This window comes from Tachypleus tridentatus, chromosome 13, assembly GCF_004210375.1.
Source record: "Tachypleus tridentatus isolate NWPU-2018 chromosome 13, ASM421037v1, whole genome shotgun sequence".
In the NCBI taxonomy this organism is placed as follows: Eukaryota; Metazoa; Arthropoda; class Merostomata; order Xiphosura; family Limulidae; genus Tachypleus; species Tachypleus tridentatus.
In genome coordinates, this window is record NC_134837.1 from 237,346,943 (window position 1) to 237,366,083 (window position 19,141).

The following is a 19,141-nucleotide window of genomic DNA, read 5'->3' on the forward strand; positions in this document are numbered from 1 at the left end:
TACAGTCTACAGTTTTGTATAAATTAGAAACAAATTACTGATACTTACTAACTAGAACATTAAATAAAAATCTCCTATCTTTTCCATTTGCTGAGATATTAACATGTGTACCAAATCAAACATAGTAGCCCCATTGATCTTTTTCCATATTTGGAAAGACATGCTTGTATACACTTGCTTCCCTATATTACCATATACCTGAACTGGTTTGTTTACATTAATTATTCAAATTGTCAAAACAAAACAGAACGTTAATATAAAGTTTTTTGTTGTTGTTTGTTTTCACACAATGTTAATGAGCATTTTATGGTATATCTGATATTCAGGCTTAAGTTGTCTGATGAGGCATGAGTAAATACACAACATTATTAATGATCTAATGGTGCAAGTGGTTACAAGACACTGGAAATATAAACTTAGGAATTATTTATGTTCTCATCTTACATTTTTGCAATGTAATTGTCTCAGTAAACAATGTTAAAATGTGGAATAGGTTTAGGAGGAAGACAATACCCATGCAAACTTTGTTCCAACCTTCAAGTATTCATTTGAAAATAACTTGAACTTAACTTCCTACAGATTAGATGGTAATGTTAACTGTTATGACCAGCTAGAACAAGTATCTATCTTTATTTTTATTTATTATTTATAACTGCATTATGTAACTTTCACCAAGAAACAGAATAAAGCCAAAATTTTTCATTTATGGAAGGGCAGCTATTCAAAATGTCCTAAATTTGTTCTTTACCTATATAAGTGAACACACAAGAATAACAAACAACCTACACTATATCTGAGGTACCAAATTTGTGATATTAATTCAGTTTGACTGAACTCCATTTACAAACCCCGTTTTCTTCAATGTGTCAAGTTCTCCTTCACACATACAAATATATTTTATAAATACACCTTTTATGTATCACCTTGTTAAATCTACACCCTTATTCTCAGCTACATAAAGCAGCTAGCCCTACAGAGAATGTCAAAAATATTTATGATGAGATTTTTTTTCCCTAGTGAAACCATGCTGATTATCTAAGAACTACTTTTAATCTTTGTTAAATGACTTTTCAAAATCTTTTCTCACTATAACCTTTTCACTTCCCTTGGAAAAATGAATAACATTACCAAAACTTCCAATCTCCTGACATGTCCAGCACTCGAGGATTTATAAAAAAGAAATAGAAGTGTTACACATATCCACTCCTTGAAACAATCAAGGAGATTTATGTGATTTGGAGCCTTATTATTTAAACTTCCCTGTTTTTGTTGGTTTAACAAACTTAGAATTAATGTGATCGGCTTGTTTCCATCTAAACATCATTCAGGATAAGAATTATTACTTATAACTTCATTTAGTATAACCTGAAGTAATAGCATAATTTAATAACCAGGAGCACAACAAATCACAAGAAAGAACAGAGAAGAACGAATTATTAGTTATACTTTCATTCAGTATAACCTCAAGAAATAGGATAATTTAATAACCAGCAATGCAATAATCATGAGAAAGAACAGAGAAGAAAAGATACACAATTATGAAAAAATAAAACACTAAAAATTCGTAGTTATTTATCTTAGCCTAAATATAAAATTATTGCTATTATACTTGACTATGCAGAGTCGCACAAGAAACAGTTATTTTTGTGAACTACATGACTACTCATTCAAGACACAAAACAAAACCCCCAAAAAATATTTAACTATTAAATAATCAAACTGTTCACACACAAAACAGTAAAACATTTCAACTAGTATTAAAAAAAAAAAAAAAAGCTTTACCATTTAATTTTTCAGAAATGTTTTCCTACTTAAATTGGTGGTTTCTTTAGACAGAGGTTGTGCATGTTGTTAAACATACACACAAGAGATTTCTAGATAAACAGCAAATAATAACACAAAGGCAATATTAAAAAACGTGTTTACATTAACTCTTTCAACTTGGGTATCCTTACTATACATGATACAAAGTTTGCGTTTTACATTCAAATTTTATTAAACTACCTTTTGTTTATGTTATATCAATTACTATAGCATAAAAGCTTAATCTATTTTGATAGTATAAAAGTTCCTAATTCAACAAGAAAATAAAAAAAAAATCCTAATTTCCCCTAGAATAACACACTCATTTTCTCTTGATATCTTGTCTTCTTTTTAACCATCCTTGAAAGAGTAAGAAATTGTATGTAAATTACTCACATTAGAATTATTATTGCTCACACAAACCATAATTTTTAAAAACTTCAATTTTGTTTGGTCACAGAGCTATCAATAAAAAAAATTAAATCCTTCCTGCCACACCCACATGTCACATCCTCCCTTTCAGGATATATCCATAGTTCTCTCTTATTTTAGTTATATATTGCATATAGCAGATAGTCAAGGTTTTCAACTGTAAACTTGTGTCTGTTCTGAATAGATGATAGTCAATTTCACTCAAGAGTACAAGAAACATTCCAATTACAAATTTAACTACCTTGGATGAATTTCTAAACAGCTCTTACTGCATAGTTAGGAAGAGAGAAAAATTGTGGTAGGTAGGAGAAATTGTCTACTTTTTGCATGCTATTAATCTATGTTCTCTGGTGCTGAATGTGCCCCAAGTGATTTGCAACTTATAATGGCATGGACAGTGGTTGGACATGGTTCATAGGACAATAAAACAATAAAATCTAATTATAAATAGATATATATTGCTACAAGCTTAAACTTACTTAGGATAAACAAATAGAGTTTCATGTTATAATTTGAAGTTATTATGGAATGATTTTTTTTTTTGTTACAAGATTGGTCAAACTGACCAATTTATTTTGGTTTTAATTTAATAAATTGAGATTTATTAAAAACAAATACCCAATATATTCATAGACCTTTTTTTTTTAAAATGCTTCACTAAAACATATTTTTTTGTATGTGAAAGATTCGTGATGTTAACAAAAATACTGCCAACTTGTATGACGATACACACCATATTGAAAGTTAGAAGTATTATACTTTAAGCGAGTACAAAGAGGTCGCACAGTTGGTTAAATTGACTGAGCCCATGTTGAAAGAGTTAATCAAAATTATGCACATTATGATGCTCACTTCCTGACACAAAATATTTCCTATTATACAGTAGTCCAGGTGCTTAGAAACTTGTATTTGAATTTTTATACAAGTAAATATTTCAGGCTGAGTTAAACTGCTTTTGATGAAACATTGCAACTCATCACATACTGAGCAAACATTAATTATTTTGAAATATACATGCTGTTAATTCATTCACGTAGAAACAAAAATGAATATTATTTACTGACCTTTGCTCCCCAACGGGAATAAGGCATTTCAAACAAGGTCACAGGAGTAAGCTTGTCAACATCACCAAATGCAACACCAGGGATGTAAAGGGCACACACAAGGTGAACCCATCTGTTCATTACAGAAAGAGAGAGAAAAAAAAGCATAGCCAATATGCAAATGTTAAAATATATTTTGTAAAACACTAACACTAATACACACTTTCTAAACTATTTGATGACATACACATTAACATTTAAAATGCTTACTATTAAGCACAAAACTAAACAATGGGCTGTCTTGGGCAATAAAACTCAATTTTTCACATTATAAGACCTTAGACTTACTGTAGATGATATTTAAAATTACTATGAATTTAACACTTTCATGGGAAAAATATCCAATGAAAGTTTTTGAAGAAACCAAATGCATAGAAGCACTTAACATTTCTAATGTTAAAGCTTTTACTAACAAACAGACTTTAAACAATTATACTATATAATTGTTTTCACAATGTCTGTGTGAAAAGACACCAACAAAACTGTTCATTTCATCAAAAGTTAAAGACATTTACAATTCACAAATTACAGTTGCAATTAAGCTTGTCTCAAACAGAGAGAGTCATGCAGAATAAGGGAGTGAGCAGCTTGTCTTTTTCTAAACTGACTACATGTATTTATTACAAAATGTATTCCCACATTTATTTTACTTAAAAAAAAAAATTCAGGTTCATTCTTCATTATGATTTTTCCAAAAACTTTGTGTATGATACATGTTTAGAAACTTTGGTTAATATTTGAAAAAAGCATAACGAGAGATCAATTACCAGTCATTATAAATTATGTTATTTATATATCACAAGCCAATTATAATTGTTAGGCTCATTAACCCTCTATGTTTGGGTCTGGCTCTTTTGCATAAAGAAATTTTAATTTTACATTTAAAATTTAATTAAACAGCTTTACTATCAATGCATGGCCATAAATTTGGCACAAGAACAGTTTATAATTCACATTTGTAAATTATCTAAGCTTAACTATTTAATTCAAAAACATAGGTTTAAAAAGAATTTTCTATTGTCATTTTTTTAGTTTCTACAGTAAGATGCTATAATTCTCAACCAATCAAAAGTATATATAATTAAAAGCAAAAATCTTTAATCCACCTAGTTTTATTATTTGCTGCACTACCAATCAACTTGCCAAACCCAATACAAATGGTAATTCCTTTTCCCTCCCTTCATTATCAAATTGTTTTGTTAATAAGCATATCATGGCTATAGACAAATTTGTGTTTGAAAGAGGGATTAAGTTCTTCTCTATACACAGCTCATTACAACTACTTGGCTTTTTTTATAGCAACAGAATAGCAATTTTTTTGTGCTTTCCTAGTGCGTGAATACCATTTTTGTGCTCCAAATGTCCAACAGAATATTAAAACTAAACAGCTTACTTACAAAGCTGGATAAATTATAGTAGTTTTGAAACATTCTATTCTAGTGACTGATACATGTTTATTCCAGAATACATATTTAAAAGCTATAAGAATTCTTTTTGGACCCAAATTTGTAAGACTCCATGAAGTTAAGAATGTTTAATCATACGCAAATTGCACTAAGTATTAAATCAACAAGTTCTACAAATCCTTATTTGTATCTTTCATTTATTGTTATAAACTTTTTAAACAAAAGTATCTAAAATGTAAAAATGACAATTTCCTCAATTTAGCCTAACAAAATCTCAGTAAAATGTCTAAAATTACCCTAGCACAAACATGTAAATGAATGCCTTACAACAAATAGGTATTTATATCAGTTCTATGGGAAACGACTAATGGGGTCTCTGTATGAGTTTACTTTTTACATAAAGTAGTAAGTACAACAAAGGACCACAGAAGCAAAATAAGGTAGGAGAAAAAGTCAGAAGTTGAATCTGTTAAGAAAGTCAATAGTGATATTTTATATATATATATATATCAAAGTAAATGCAGAGGAAAGAAATGGTGTTACTTATTTCATATTTTTCAACTTTTTGTTCTACAATACATTGATGATTTCACTAAATTTAGTGATAAGACACATATGAGACAAAATATAAAGTTTGACAAAAAAAGATTGGTTCAGAATTGTTGTTGTCTTAACATAAAGTTTCACAATGGGCTATCTGTATTTCATCCACCCATGTAAAACTGAATCCTTGACTTTGCAATGCAAATCCTTAACTTAGCACTAATCAAGTGAGGGAAATCCACTTAGGTTGAGGTTATGTAAATGAAATGTGAAAACTAAGATAAAAACAAGTTATTTTTAGTGTGAAAATCACCCTTTCTTCAGACCAACTCACTAAAAAATTTCTTTTTGAGAAAATAGTTAATTAAAAATACAATTTTTTGTGTACAAAAAGCTTGTAATGTCTCAAAAAAAACTTGCAAACACTTGTTTAGTAAAATTAAGGTTACTGTAAACATTGTTATATAGTTTCAGTGTTAGTTGTTTTTGACAAGAGGTTTAGATAATTAAAAAAACATTAATTTTGATTAGTTATTTTTAATTAATTGAAGGTTGTTTAGCTTAATCAATTTCATTATTTTTGTGTGTTTTGACTATGGAAAATCATAAGTGATGATTTGATTACTTTTATAGTTGGAAAGCAGAAATATTTCAAACTAATTACTTTTATCACATGAAGTTATTTTTTGCGACATTGATCAACGGTCATAAGTAACCAAGTTAATCACTGAACCATATAATTTCATCGATCTAGACAACCTTTATCCCACTGGCAGCTTCTTAAGGTAGTTCAAGTAAAAATGTTAAGTTTCAAGATATACATTACCTCCCAACATCTGTTTCTTTGAAGATCCCTCCTTGGTTTGGACACAGTTCACAAACCTATTGTTTATTTTCAAAACAAGACTAATTAATTATTATGAAAGAATAATAAATGTTTAAATCTAGATTTTATATTTACATGTTGTAGCTACATATGCCATCGGAGTTTCATACTCCATTGTTAATAATATAATATAATAATACTAAATATCATCACCATTCCTTCAATCTCTTTGACAATGCCTATGAAGTAAACAAAACTAGTTAATAAATTTGAGTCTTTCTTTCCTGTGCATTGTGGCTTACTCACTTAACATATTGTCACTGGTATACTGCTCATGACAAGGATTTAGTGTCTCACATTCAAAATTTTATTAAACTACCTTTGGTTTGCAGCATATTAATTTGTATAGCATAAAATCTTAGCTAATAATCCATATTTTAATTGTATACAAGTTTAAAGTTTTAATTCTAAAATACAATATTTAAAAAAAATTCCTGAATTTTCCCCAGTGACACAACATTTTCTCTCAGCATCTTCACTAATTTATCCACTACCTTTCAGTAACTATGAAACTGCATGCAAATTACTCACTACAAAGTTTATCACTGCTCACACAAACCATAATTTTTATAGCCCTGAATTTTGTTTGGCTATATAGCTATCAGGTAGAAAATCAGAACCTTCCTGCAACACCCACTTGTCACTAAATTTCTCTTTCAGGATTTGTTAATAGTTCTCTCATGTTTAATTATACATTACCAATAACCAATAAAAATTAAAGGTTCTATCTATCAAATGATGTATTATATAGTTTCAATTTCACTTTTTTAATACAAGCTTCATTCCAATGGGAAATGTAACAACCAGTTTGGATGAATTTGTAACAGCTCTCAACACAGTTAGATAAAAAAAAATTGTAATAGAATAATAGCATGAAAAATGCAGATAATTTCCTATGTTCTTTGATGCATTATTTAGTTAAATAGAAATTATTTAATGCACTACTACCAGTAGTACAAAAAAGTAGGGTTAAGTGTTATTGATAGTTGATAGCAAAAATATTCAGTAGGTACTTTATTTCTTGTTTTCCATGTTTATTCTTTATTTATTATTATTAAAGTAACTAAATTTTGAAATGGAGATCTCTCTAGGTTTGTAAAGTTAAAATAAACAATAATAACATAAGAAAGTTATTTCAAAGTAAATGTGCATGCTACTTGAAGTAGCTCATTGATAATGTAACATGAGGTGCACATTCCCCAGTTGATTTACAATTTAGTGCAAATACTAGTTAGACAGTTAAGAGGGCAATAAAACAAACTATAATTATAAACAGATGTACACTTATGAGCATAAGTCTACTTAGGATAAGCAAATGTTGTTCCAAGTTACATTTATAGTCAGTCATTCTTGAAAGAGAAATTATATACTCTTAAAAAAAAAAAAAAAAAAAAGCAAAAGGCAAAATTTGAGACAAATTGTTAACAAATTTATTCCGGGTAGTTCTGTATGACATGTGTGAAACTTTGCACATTCACTACTGAACATCCAAAGTCTGCAAAGGCGAAGTCCACGCTCACTAGTTGAAGTTTAACGTCACTCAATGTCAATAACGAGTATGACCCCCGTGAGCATCAATAACTGCTTGGCATCTCCTGCTCATGGAAGTGATGAGATGACGAATCACATCCTGTGGAATGGCTGTCCACTCAGCCTGCAAAGCTGCTGCAAGTTGAGGTAGAGTCTGCAGTTGAGGTTGTCGCCGTCACAGACATCAGTCCAACTCGTCCCAAAGACGTTTGATGGGGTTTAAATCTGGTGATCTGGAGGGCCAGGGAAGAACGTTGATGTTGTGGTGTCTCAAGAAGGCAGTGGTGAGTCGGGCTGTGTGAGGACGGGCGCTGTCATGTTGAAAAACGTCATTGACGTTCACCATGATGGGTTGCACATGGGGCCTAAGAATCTCGTCGATGTATCGTTGAGCCATAAGATTCCCTGAATGTGCAAAAGGTCTGTTCTGGCATTGTAAGCGATGGCAGCCCACATCATGATGCTGCCACCACCACCAAATCTGTCAACTTCCTGCAAACAGTTTGCTGCAAAACGTTCACCTGGGTGACGGTAAACACGGGTCCTTCCATCCTGCCTATGAAGCATAAAACGTGATTCATCGCTGAACCAGACATGCCTCCATCGTCGATGAGGCCATACCCGATGTGTCCGAGTCCACTCCAGCCGTGCTTGATGATGTTGCTGGGTGAGGATGATGCCTCTGACTGGACGACGAGATTGGATTCCTGCATCTCGTAGACGGTTGCGTACGGTCTGATCGGAAATCCTACGCAGCCCTGGTATGGTTGAGGCAGTAGACGTCGCAGTGGTGGTCCTATCCCAAAGGTGACGTAACTGGATGTAGCAATCTTGTGCAGGCGTGGTCACAAGAGGTCTGCCAGATTGTGGACGGTCATGAGTTGATCCATGTTGGTGACGATTCCATAGCCTTGTGATGGTGCTTGGGTTGACATTCACAGCTCTGGCAACATCTGATCGAGATTCGCCTGCTTTCAAGCAACCAATGGCGTTGTTGCGTTGTGCTTCAGTCAGTCTTGGCGTAACTGTATTGCGTGTGGGTGGCTTAACACTGAGCTATGGAGAACCCATCACTTTTATAGGGATTTTGCACATGTTGCACTTGCAGAACATGCAGATCTCTCAAACAAATTTATTGGACACGCATGCGTTTTGGCAAAAAATCCGATGTTTTCCTCCTTTTTTAAAGTGCACAACTTTTATTGTCATTTTGTCTGACAATCAGTGCCTTAACACATGCAACATCACATACTCTGAGCTTGTAACATTATTACATATATTTCTCTTTAAAATAAAAAAAATATCCCTTTTGCATTTCTTTTTTTGAAGAGTATATTTATTCTGTACTTTGTGATAATAAGATTTGTCATTGTTCAACCATTAGAGTTAGAAAAGAAAAAATAAAATATAAATTCTCACTGAAAACAAACAGTTGAAATATATTTAGGAGATTTTAAGAGATTACACAAATAAAATTAGTATGTTTGAGATGAAGAAAAGTCTTTTTAATCTTAACACTGAAATCACTTTGCACATGGCAATTCAAAAAAAGGTATTCAGTGTATAGATGGAAAGATCTTTATTACAGTTTATACTTCATTAAAAAAGGATACTTTGTACATGAGAAAGAGACTTATGTTTACCGAAAATCTGTCAAATTTTGTGACAAAGTATATTAAAAGTTAGTAGTACCAAATCTATAAAAAACTTTAGAGTTATGACAGGTCACGTGGTTGGTCAAATTGACCAAGCCCATGTTGAGAAAGTTAATTATTGACAATGCAATCATTTTGCCACATATGGATGAGAAAGTAAGGGCACTGAGTGTTATGAGAATATACAGTTGTATAAAATACATTAATTTTCTTGCACCTTGGCCACTTGAAAATATTAAAAACTGGCCACAAAATTACTCTCATAACAACCTTTTTATAACAAGGAAATGGACAAAGGTCTGGCTAAAACAATTCTGATAATAGAGTTCCTTAGATAATAGCTGGTATAAAAAGCATATAAACAATACAAAAACAAAAATTAGTGGGTATGTGCAGATGAACTGTAATAAGCTGAAATGAGTGAATTAACTAGCAAATGACACCTAAAAGAAAAAATTCTTGATAACACCCACAACTTAAAATAAAGTTTTTCTAAGAAAACTTTTAATAATTATCTGGAGGTTGTAAAGATAATGCACACGAAATTTGAAAAGAAAAAAATGTAGGAGGAAAATGTATACTTTGACTTGCATTCTAAACTTTATTGAAATACTATTATAAAAATTTATGTGAAACTGTGGATTATATTTCAAAGTTTAGTATTTTATATATTTTAATTTCTTAATTTAGAAGTAAATATTAAAAATCACACTTAAACATCAATTTTTGTATGTCACCTCATATGTTAAGTGTAGCACTGGTTTAAAATAGTTCTGTACAAATTAGAAACTCAAATTACCAATGTTAACAAGTTAGAATATAAAATAAGAACCTTGTATATTTTATATCTGATTAAATATCATTTATGTACTGAATCAAACAGTGACCCTGCTCACCTCTTTCATTTTTGGAAATAGTCCCTTAAATGCAATTACTTGTTTATATTACATATGATAGTCATTAGAAAGTTCCCTAAGTGGCTTTGTAAGCCATTTTAACGTGTTACAATATCTTGTTCTTTCAAAACAAGATTTCAAGGAGAGAAGTTTATGTCTTCAGTCTGCTCAAAATTTCAAAATTTTTAGACTGAAACATAGCTTAGTTATTAAATTACAATTTAATTCTATGATATTTATATTGTAGTTTATGATTTTTGGTTATTTAAATGCATATATAAAACTTAAAAAATATTTCACCTCACATCTTTCACATGCAAAATTTCTATAGGCTTAGCAACTTATAAGAAACAACTGAATAAAGAGGTTGTAACAAAAATAGATAATTGTTTGCTTTACTTCTTTCTTTACTGTTCTGCATTTTAAGAAAAATAACTGAAATTTAATAACTTATTTTAAATACTAATAACATGTAATAATTGAAATGCGACTGTATTTTACAAAATACAATTCCACTAAACCACAGCCTAAACAGGTTGCTTTGTACCAGGTCATTATAACTTCTGTATTGTTAGACACAATTGAAAGGTCAGTATAATAAAAATGTATAATGTTACAAGGTTTGAGCTAATTAGATTAAACATTTCTATTCTCATGTTGTCGCCTGTAGTCATTATAGCATGAGAAAAACAATTTACATTTGTTTTTTTTAATTTTTAAATAACTATAATGAGGTTAGTCAAACTGACAGACCTCACATAGGGTGGAAAAACAGACAAAATAAGTTTTATTGAACACAAATGTTTGAAATGTATTTGGGAGGTTTTGAAGACTACACAAATAAGATTTGAGATTTTTGGAATTTTTTTTAAACATGACAAAAATTACTTTGCACAAGAAATAGTAAGAAAAAAAGACTATTTTCACAAACATATATTTCATAAAAATACTTCATTAAAAAAATCTGATTTTTTGTGTACAAAGAGTTCAAACTATTATTAAATGTTTACCAAAGTTTGTGAAGATATGCATGTAGCATTAAAATTGTAGTATAAATACTTTTTGTGTGAACATGTTTATACAAACTCATATTTAATACTAAGCCCATAACAAATTATGTTAATATCAGTCATAAAAGAACAGGTTTATTTCACAATTAAGAAATTCTCAAAATAGTATAAAAGTCTAATTCATGTGAATTTGCAAGAAATTCCAGTTTCACAAATAAATATTAGAATAAATAGTTATCATTTTACCACTGTAATCCTTAAACTGCATCTTTAAGAAAAAATATTTATTAAATTTGTATTTCACTTTTGCATGTTGTCTAGGTATTTAGTTGTCTATCAGAAAGCTATTTATGATTTTATGGATTGTTAAACTTAAGCAAAATATTATTTTGGAAACTGCAAACTGATATAATTATAACATTTTAAAGTTAGGTATAACAATTAAATAAAACTTTAACAGAACAAATTTTAACTCTGAAATATTTAAAAAATATGAAGAAAGACAAGTTTGTTTTTCTAGTTTGTAAAAGTTTATGCTGTAATTTTTTTCTTGGGCAATTTGGAAACTAATGGGGTTTCTTTTATTGTTATGCATAAAACTACAAAACGAGGTATCTATGGTGTGCCCACCACGTCTATTGAAACCAAGTTTTTAACATTATAAATCACTAATATTAACTCAAACTACGAAAGATGTGCACAGTAAATGGTGTTAAACATTTTAAGTGTGGGATAGACACAGAAATATTGCTTACTGGGTTCATGTTTCCAGCTTTACATGCATCACAAAACCATGGTTCAGTAGAACTGGAAGACACAGTGCTGACTACAGTATCAGTGTCACTAATTCCATAACAACCTATAACAGTAAATAAAGAAATTTAGCATCACACTAAAAGCAGTTGCTACAATGTACAAACCCAACCATTCATATGAACATAACTAAAAAACAGTTCAACAATCATCACTACATGAACAAAAGAAACACCTCATGAACTACTAGCATGCAATATATTTAATGTGTTTGTTTTTTTTGTTTGTTTTTGGAATTTCGCACAAAGCTACTCGAGGGCTATCTGTGCTAGCCGTCCCTAATTTAGCAGTGTAAGACTAGAGGGAAGGCAGCTAGTCATCACCACCCACCGCCAACTCTTGGGCTACTCTTTTACCAACGAATAGTGGGATTGACCGTCACATTATATGCCCCCAAGACTGGGAGGGCGAGCATGTTTAGCTCGACGCGGGCGCAAACCCGCGACCCTTGGATTACGAGTCGCACGTCTTATGCGCTTGGCCATGCCAGGCCCATATTTAATGTGTTGCTGGGAAAAAACAATATCTGTCATATGTGCTTGTGCAGGAGATAAACAGTTTCATACAAAAAACAAATTACAATTACAGAAATATTTACAATTAAGTGAATACATATTTTAAATTTTATACAATATAAAATGTCATAAGTACACTATTTCAGTTCCCATCATCCTGCTATGAATTTTTTTAATATATATATAACAGTATAAAAACCAACTTTGAGTGACTAAGAAATGTTTACAAATTAGTTTGAAGTCATCTGTCTTATTGATAGTTCCATCACAAATAAAGGTTGTTCAGCAAAGAAACCCAAGGTAATGGGCTACAAGTTAACTTAATTCTGCAAATCTATAGCAACAAAACATTATCAAGGATACACACATAGCAAATATACAAAACAGTTCTGAACAATTCTGTAAAAAAAAAAGTAACCATTCTGAGAAAAAACAAGTAAACATCTATGCGATTAATACTGTGAAATATTACTCGTGGCTTATAAAAACTTGCTAGGACAGAGAAATGAATAATCAGAGTTTTGTAGTGAAAAACATTTTTAAAAAACTAATCTAAGTGTGGCGTCTTTTAATCACAATGGATTCACCTCAAATTCTATGGATGTTTCAGATTCATAATTCTAATGACACCATTCCAACAAACAAAAGGTCAACAGTTTTCAGGACAGCATGCTCTATCATAATTGATATAAAAGATGTCAGAAGCACTTTCCAAATTAATCAAAATTGAACCTTTTTTTTTTTTTACCACTACCAAGGAAAGATAGAAAGAATTGTTCACAGAAAGACCAGCCTAATAACATCTACTTGACCTGACTTGAAAAATGTATTGCTGATAATACTTACCTCTTTTCACACTTTACTTTTACCCCGATGAAAGTATTTCTCTGCCCACATAAGCATTTGTATGAAGTATACTTCACGAGCAGCCAGATGAAAATCTTCAAATGAGGCTGACATAGGAGAGATGGCTAGAGAGGAAGGGGGAAAGACATTAACACTCCTGAAAATAGAGGAGTGGAAACCAAGGCTGACCTGGCAAATGTGATACCTTCAAAATAACTCAACAGGATGTGGAGTGAATTAGTGCATGATTCTTGGATAACAGACAAATCAGATGAAAACCTGTTCAATCCTGGTTGAAAATATCTTTGCCCAAAGAAAGAGGGTGAAGTACAGGAAAACAGAGGGAGGGGGATAAAACATTTCTGCTTGTGGCAAAAGGTTCAATCTAAGGTGTGACAAGAATAGATCCATCAAAAACCTAGAAGATTAAGCATCCATTCTGTGAGGAAAGCTATGGCGAGATGTGATAACTAGTCGGTTGCTAAGTTCATTACACGAGGAAAATGGCAAATAAAGATAATGATCTGATGTTTGTGCACCAAAAATATCCCATGACTGAAAGCAAAGAGAGCTGGAATGAGTGGCCCTTTGCTTTGAAACTAATGGGACAGCTGTGAAATTATCTGAGTGAAGCATTACTACCTTCCCTCACAAAAAATCTGAAAATGATGTGAAGAGAAGTTTCCTCTTCTTTCCAAAGGTCTTTAAATTCCACATTGTCTACAAGACAGTCCTAGCCCAAGAGAGAAGTATCTCTGGATTTGGGAGGCACCACTAACCACAATCTTGCAAAAGGAAAGCCAACAGGCCTACCAGATAATCCAGTGCATCTGTGCAAATGTTCTACTGGTCCTGTAACAACCACAGAAGGGTTTGTATGTGAGCTTGACCAAAGAAAATGAGTGACTTCAAAGATGTCCACATCTCCAAAAGAGAGAGAACTGCATGTGCTGGTGAAGATGGAGACAACTGTACTTGAAGAACTATCAGTTTTATGGCCTGAAGATTGAAAAGGAGAAAGTTGGGACTGATTTAGTCTGGAATTAAAAAACTTTCCTAAATAGATGAAGCACTGAGTGAGAGTAAGAATAGATATTTTTGAAGTAACCCAGCTCTCACAGCTTCTGCTAACAGAGTTTGAGTGTGAAGTTTTGCCCAATGAGTGAATACAATGTTAAAATTATCTGACAACATGCAAAAAACATATGGGGCAAATATGATGCAAATGGAAGAGCATGAAACTGAAAAACCTGGTTGTTGTGCAAGAAAGTTAGATAGCACTGTGAAGACTCTGATACTGGAAAAGGAAGGTAGGCATTGGCAATGCCAAATTTCATTATTCATACACCAAGTAAAAAAAGCCACTAACAGAAGAGAAACGAATCTATTGTAAATCAAGAGGGCTGGAAGAAGCAACTGAGACAAGAAAGGTCAATGACAAGTTGCCAACTGCCCACATTTGTCAGCACTTCAAATGTTTATGGGAAATAAACATGAATTACCCACTGATCTGTGGTGAAGATCTCCCATACTAACACAAATCTTCCAAGTTGAGACCTTACATGTCCTGACCCTATAAGGTATTCACAGACAGAAAATTAAACTGTAGAAATTAAACATTTGGGACAGACAATAAGTTAAGATAGAAACGGAAGAGTTAAGACTGAACATATCAACTTGAAATTCCATGGAATTGGGAATACCAGCAAAAATAAGACTGTCTGAGAAAGGAAATTCTTCAAGACCTCCAAGAGCTAAAGCAGAAATGCAAATTTTCACCAAACTTTCAAATCAAGATCCCAAGGAGAGAGCAGAAATCAATAACCTAACCAAAGTAGAATTCAATAAATGATTAAGATACTCTTAAAATTGAGTAAAAACTGGTGATAAACCTCATACATTAGATGAAAAGGTGATAAAATATGCAAAACTGTTGTACATAACGAACAAATTTTTAACAACTGAGACCGATGAAGGCAAACCATGGGATCACATCTAGAGCTCCAAACAGAAAGAGAATATAACCTTCAGGAATTCAAATAATGAATCTCCAGGCAATAGAAAACCAAGATATGCTGGTAAAATTAACTAGGAGGATGAGGCATGGCAGGAACCTCTCTCAAATGATCAGAAAATCTGCCACATGCACAGTGATGTCTGGTAAAGGCAGGACAAATGACCCTCCCCATTAAAGAACGAAGTCACAGGAAAGATACTCATCACATTAGAAACTTACTCTTATAGTAACAAAATAGCTGTCCAAGGCTTGTGATAAGATGTCTGTGCAAATGAACATTGCAAAATAGGTGTAGAGGCAGAATAGCTGTCAAGACTCGTGATAAGATGTCTGAGCAAAGAAAGATGCCATAAATGTAGCTTAAATTTTCTCCAGTCCAACCATTATCCCATAGCACAGCCTCAGAGCCAACAGGAAAAAAAAATATCAGACTGCACGTAAGACTACACCTCTGCATGTAAATAGCTGCATGTCCTATGCAGAAAGTACCCCTTGAAAAAGAAAGGCTTCAAAATGTGTTTCTTTTCTTTTTTAAAGTAAAATAAACAACAAATGCAAGACCCACAATAACAGATCTAAAAAGAATACTAGTAATAACACTGAAGAGAAACCCACAGTAATCATGTAAGACTATCACCTTAATTTCTACAGCCAGAAAAGTAGGTAAGAAGTAATAATGGGAAGCTTATATATAAATCTTGTATAGAAAACACACTGACCTGATTAAAATCACTATGGACAATATAGTGGGACAAAGACTGGAGCTAGCAAGATATAATTTATACCAATGCTCTGATGGGCAAAGAAAAACTATTATTAGGCTTAAAGCTAAATTGCAAGAAGAGGTAAATGTTTTGGAATGTAGCAACTGGCAAGACCTTATGATAGCCACACCTAGTACAAACACATTATTGTGCAAAGACATTTGTGCTGACAACTACAAACAGTTACCAATTACAGCCTAAACTGTGGTGTACTTGTGTGAAATATCTGAATAAATATGTTAAAACAATTCTCCTCTATGAGTCAGTGTTTACACTTATAAACTACATGTTGTGAACACTAACATAGTGAACAGGAATTTATAGAGTTGGTAATGTCACTGAGACACCACATACCAAACTGAATGCATTCTACCAATTACAAGCATCATATTTGCAGTTTGTAAAACTTACCTTCATGAACCGATACTCCACAAAAGTCACATTCCACAATCTCATCTTCTTCTTGACTAAAAAGAAAAGCATGGTAGTACTAAACTGTCACAAATTTATTATACTGTTAACAATAAATGGCTACTGTGAATTGTGATTTCTATTTTCTTTAAAAACCCAATTCAATAGAAGCAATCCAGTAAAATAAGCTAATGACTGGAATGGAATTCACTGTTGTTTTCAATATGGCTTCAGAGAGTTAAGCAGTGAATCAGAAGTTTTGATAAGTGAAATATTTAACAAATAATGTCTCATAAAACTGTGAAAAATGTTTAAATTATTAAATTTACATTTATTATGCAGTTACAACAGTTTTTAATTGGACATTTTAATAATGGTATTTCAATAAACTGCCTGAAATTTTTGGATAACTGCAAACTATGCTGTTCTACACTTTTTGTATAAATTCAGAAAAAAATCTATTAACAATAAAAACTTTTGAAAATTGACAAGTCACATCCTAACCTGTGAGAGTAATAAACAGATACCACCACAAAAATAAACCAGAATGCAAGCAGACAAATATGAATAATTTAGCTTATACAGGTGTTTTTCCCACCATTATTGATGTTGAAATCCAAAGAGTAAAATCACAAGTTGCAAAAAGGTACTTATCCTGATTTTAAGCCATTTTGAAAAGTCAGATTTTAGGTTATAGGTGAATCTTTATAAGGTTAAGCTACATATTTTAGGATTTATAGCCAATAGTACTGGCTATCGTTATTGGAAAAATAAATTAATTTGGTTTATTGTTAACTGTAAAGCTATATGCTGGACTATCTGTTCCCTGCCTACTGAAACCTGATTTTTAGAGTGAAGTGCATGCATATTACCACAGAACCAGAGGAGGGAATAAAATATCAAATATATGAACTGCAATTTTTATTATGAAAAATAAAATAAATTGAAATAAGAATGAAAGGAAGTATTCTCAAGGCTTTTGGAAAAACAAAAAAATTACTGCAACAATTTTTTTTAAATCAAGAACAAAAGCATCAATGTATATCAGTGGCATCCCTCCAGACCAGAAAGGGTCAGTTTCAATGAATAAGAGTTGGTCACAGAACCAGAATATACTGCAAAATACCAAACTTACACTAAGATATAGAGTTGAAATAATTTTTTAAACTAATTTTAATGCATGCATAGCTCTTCAAAACCTGCATACTGATGAGAATGATCTACACAAATAAAGTAAACTAGCATATTTTTATAAATTAACCACATATTTATCAAACCTTTAATAAAAGTTGTTACTTACCATCCTCTCAATCCCTTCATTTGAGATTTTCACAATCATAATCAACATGTTTAGAACCAGAGAGGATATACACTGCTTGTAAGTACGAAAACTAACACATCGGTAATATGCCAAGCTGTTTATAGCCAAGGCTATGATGCTCTAGCTCAGGTAAAAACATAAAAGAATAATAATCCTTCAAATAATTCAAACATGTTAAACAAGATTTGTGAAATGAAGTACTTCCATGAGCAATTAGTGTACTTAAAATATGGGAAAAATTAAGGCCTAAAATATATTCCAGTAAATATCTGTTTTTGTTTTTTTCAAAGATATGGTTGTTTGTATGTGCCAAAAGAAATATTTTTTACTTACCTAATGTCACCAAGGCACACACTACAAATTAGAACTTTAATTCTACTTGATGATCCTTCACCAGAAATCTGAAGGGTGAAATTAGTTCATTGAATAAGTGCAATATATACACCATTTTTAACATTTATAAATTTCAATAAAATCATCATTAATAATACTTAAGTTGCATATTTAACTATTACAATGGATAAAATAATTAATTTAATCAGTCTATACAATATATTTCATTTAAATATAAACCAACTGTTCTTAAAAGTAACTTAAAACACTTTAATGGGAAAAACAACTCTGTGTACACATTTAAACTAGTTTAGTAATCATTTTGAAACTGTTTGTGCAGCAATCTACAAAGAACACAAAATTAAAAATAATGTACTAAAATTATAAGAACATGCTTTCAAATAATAATAATAATAATAAGTAACCTTTTCTCAATGGGTCACAGATCAAAGACCATGTCATCATATTTGTTGACTTGTATTCAAAATGTTATTGAATTTATGTCAAAAAGTTTGGAATCAAATTGTAAATTGTAATTCAAACTTTAATATTATGTTGATTAATTTCTTAAAAAGTAAATATTAAAAGAACACATCTAAATACATATTTTAAGTCATGTGGTAATTTAAATGCAGCACTGTTAAAAATTAGATGTTTATGATGTCAAAATTCCAAGTCTTCAGTTTTGTACAAACTAGGACCTAAAATTACCAGTAAAGATAAAATAGAATATAAAATAAGAAACTTCAATATTTTTATTTTGCTGAGATATAGCTTATGTACTTAATCAAACAATGGTTCCACTTACCTCTTTCCATTTTTACAAATAGTTCCGTGTATACTCTTACTGCAATATA

At 31.5% G+C, this 19,141-nt stretch overlaps 1 protein-coding gene across 9 annotated transcripts in view; it reads right to left on the reverse strand.

Moving 5' to 3' along the window:
* Positions 1-19,141, reverse strand: part of LOC143237396 (PHD finger protein 14) — a 90,113-nt gene that overhangs the window by 48,112 nt on the left and 22,860 nt on the right. For all 9 annotated transcript variants that reach the window (XM_076476609.1, XM_076476608.1, XM_076476613.1 and 6 more), the window contains exons 4-8: positions 18,285-18,352; positions 16,631-16,686; positions 12,020-12,123; positions 6,114-6,169; positions 3,300-3,411 (exon numbers count right to left, since the gene is read on the reverse strand). In XM_076476609.1, the coding sequence (XP_076332724.1) occupies positions 3,300-3,411; positions 6,114-6,169; positions 12,020-12,123; positions 16,631-16,686; positions 18,285-18,352 (396 nt within the window). The remainder of the gene's footprint in view (positions 1-3,299; positions 3,412-6,113; positions 6,170-12,019; positions 12,124-16,630; positions 16,687-18,284; positions 18,353-19,141) is intronic.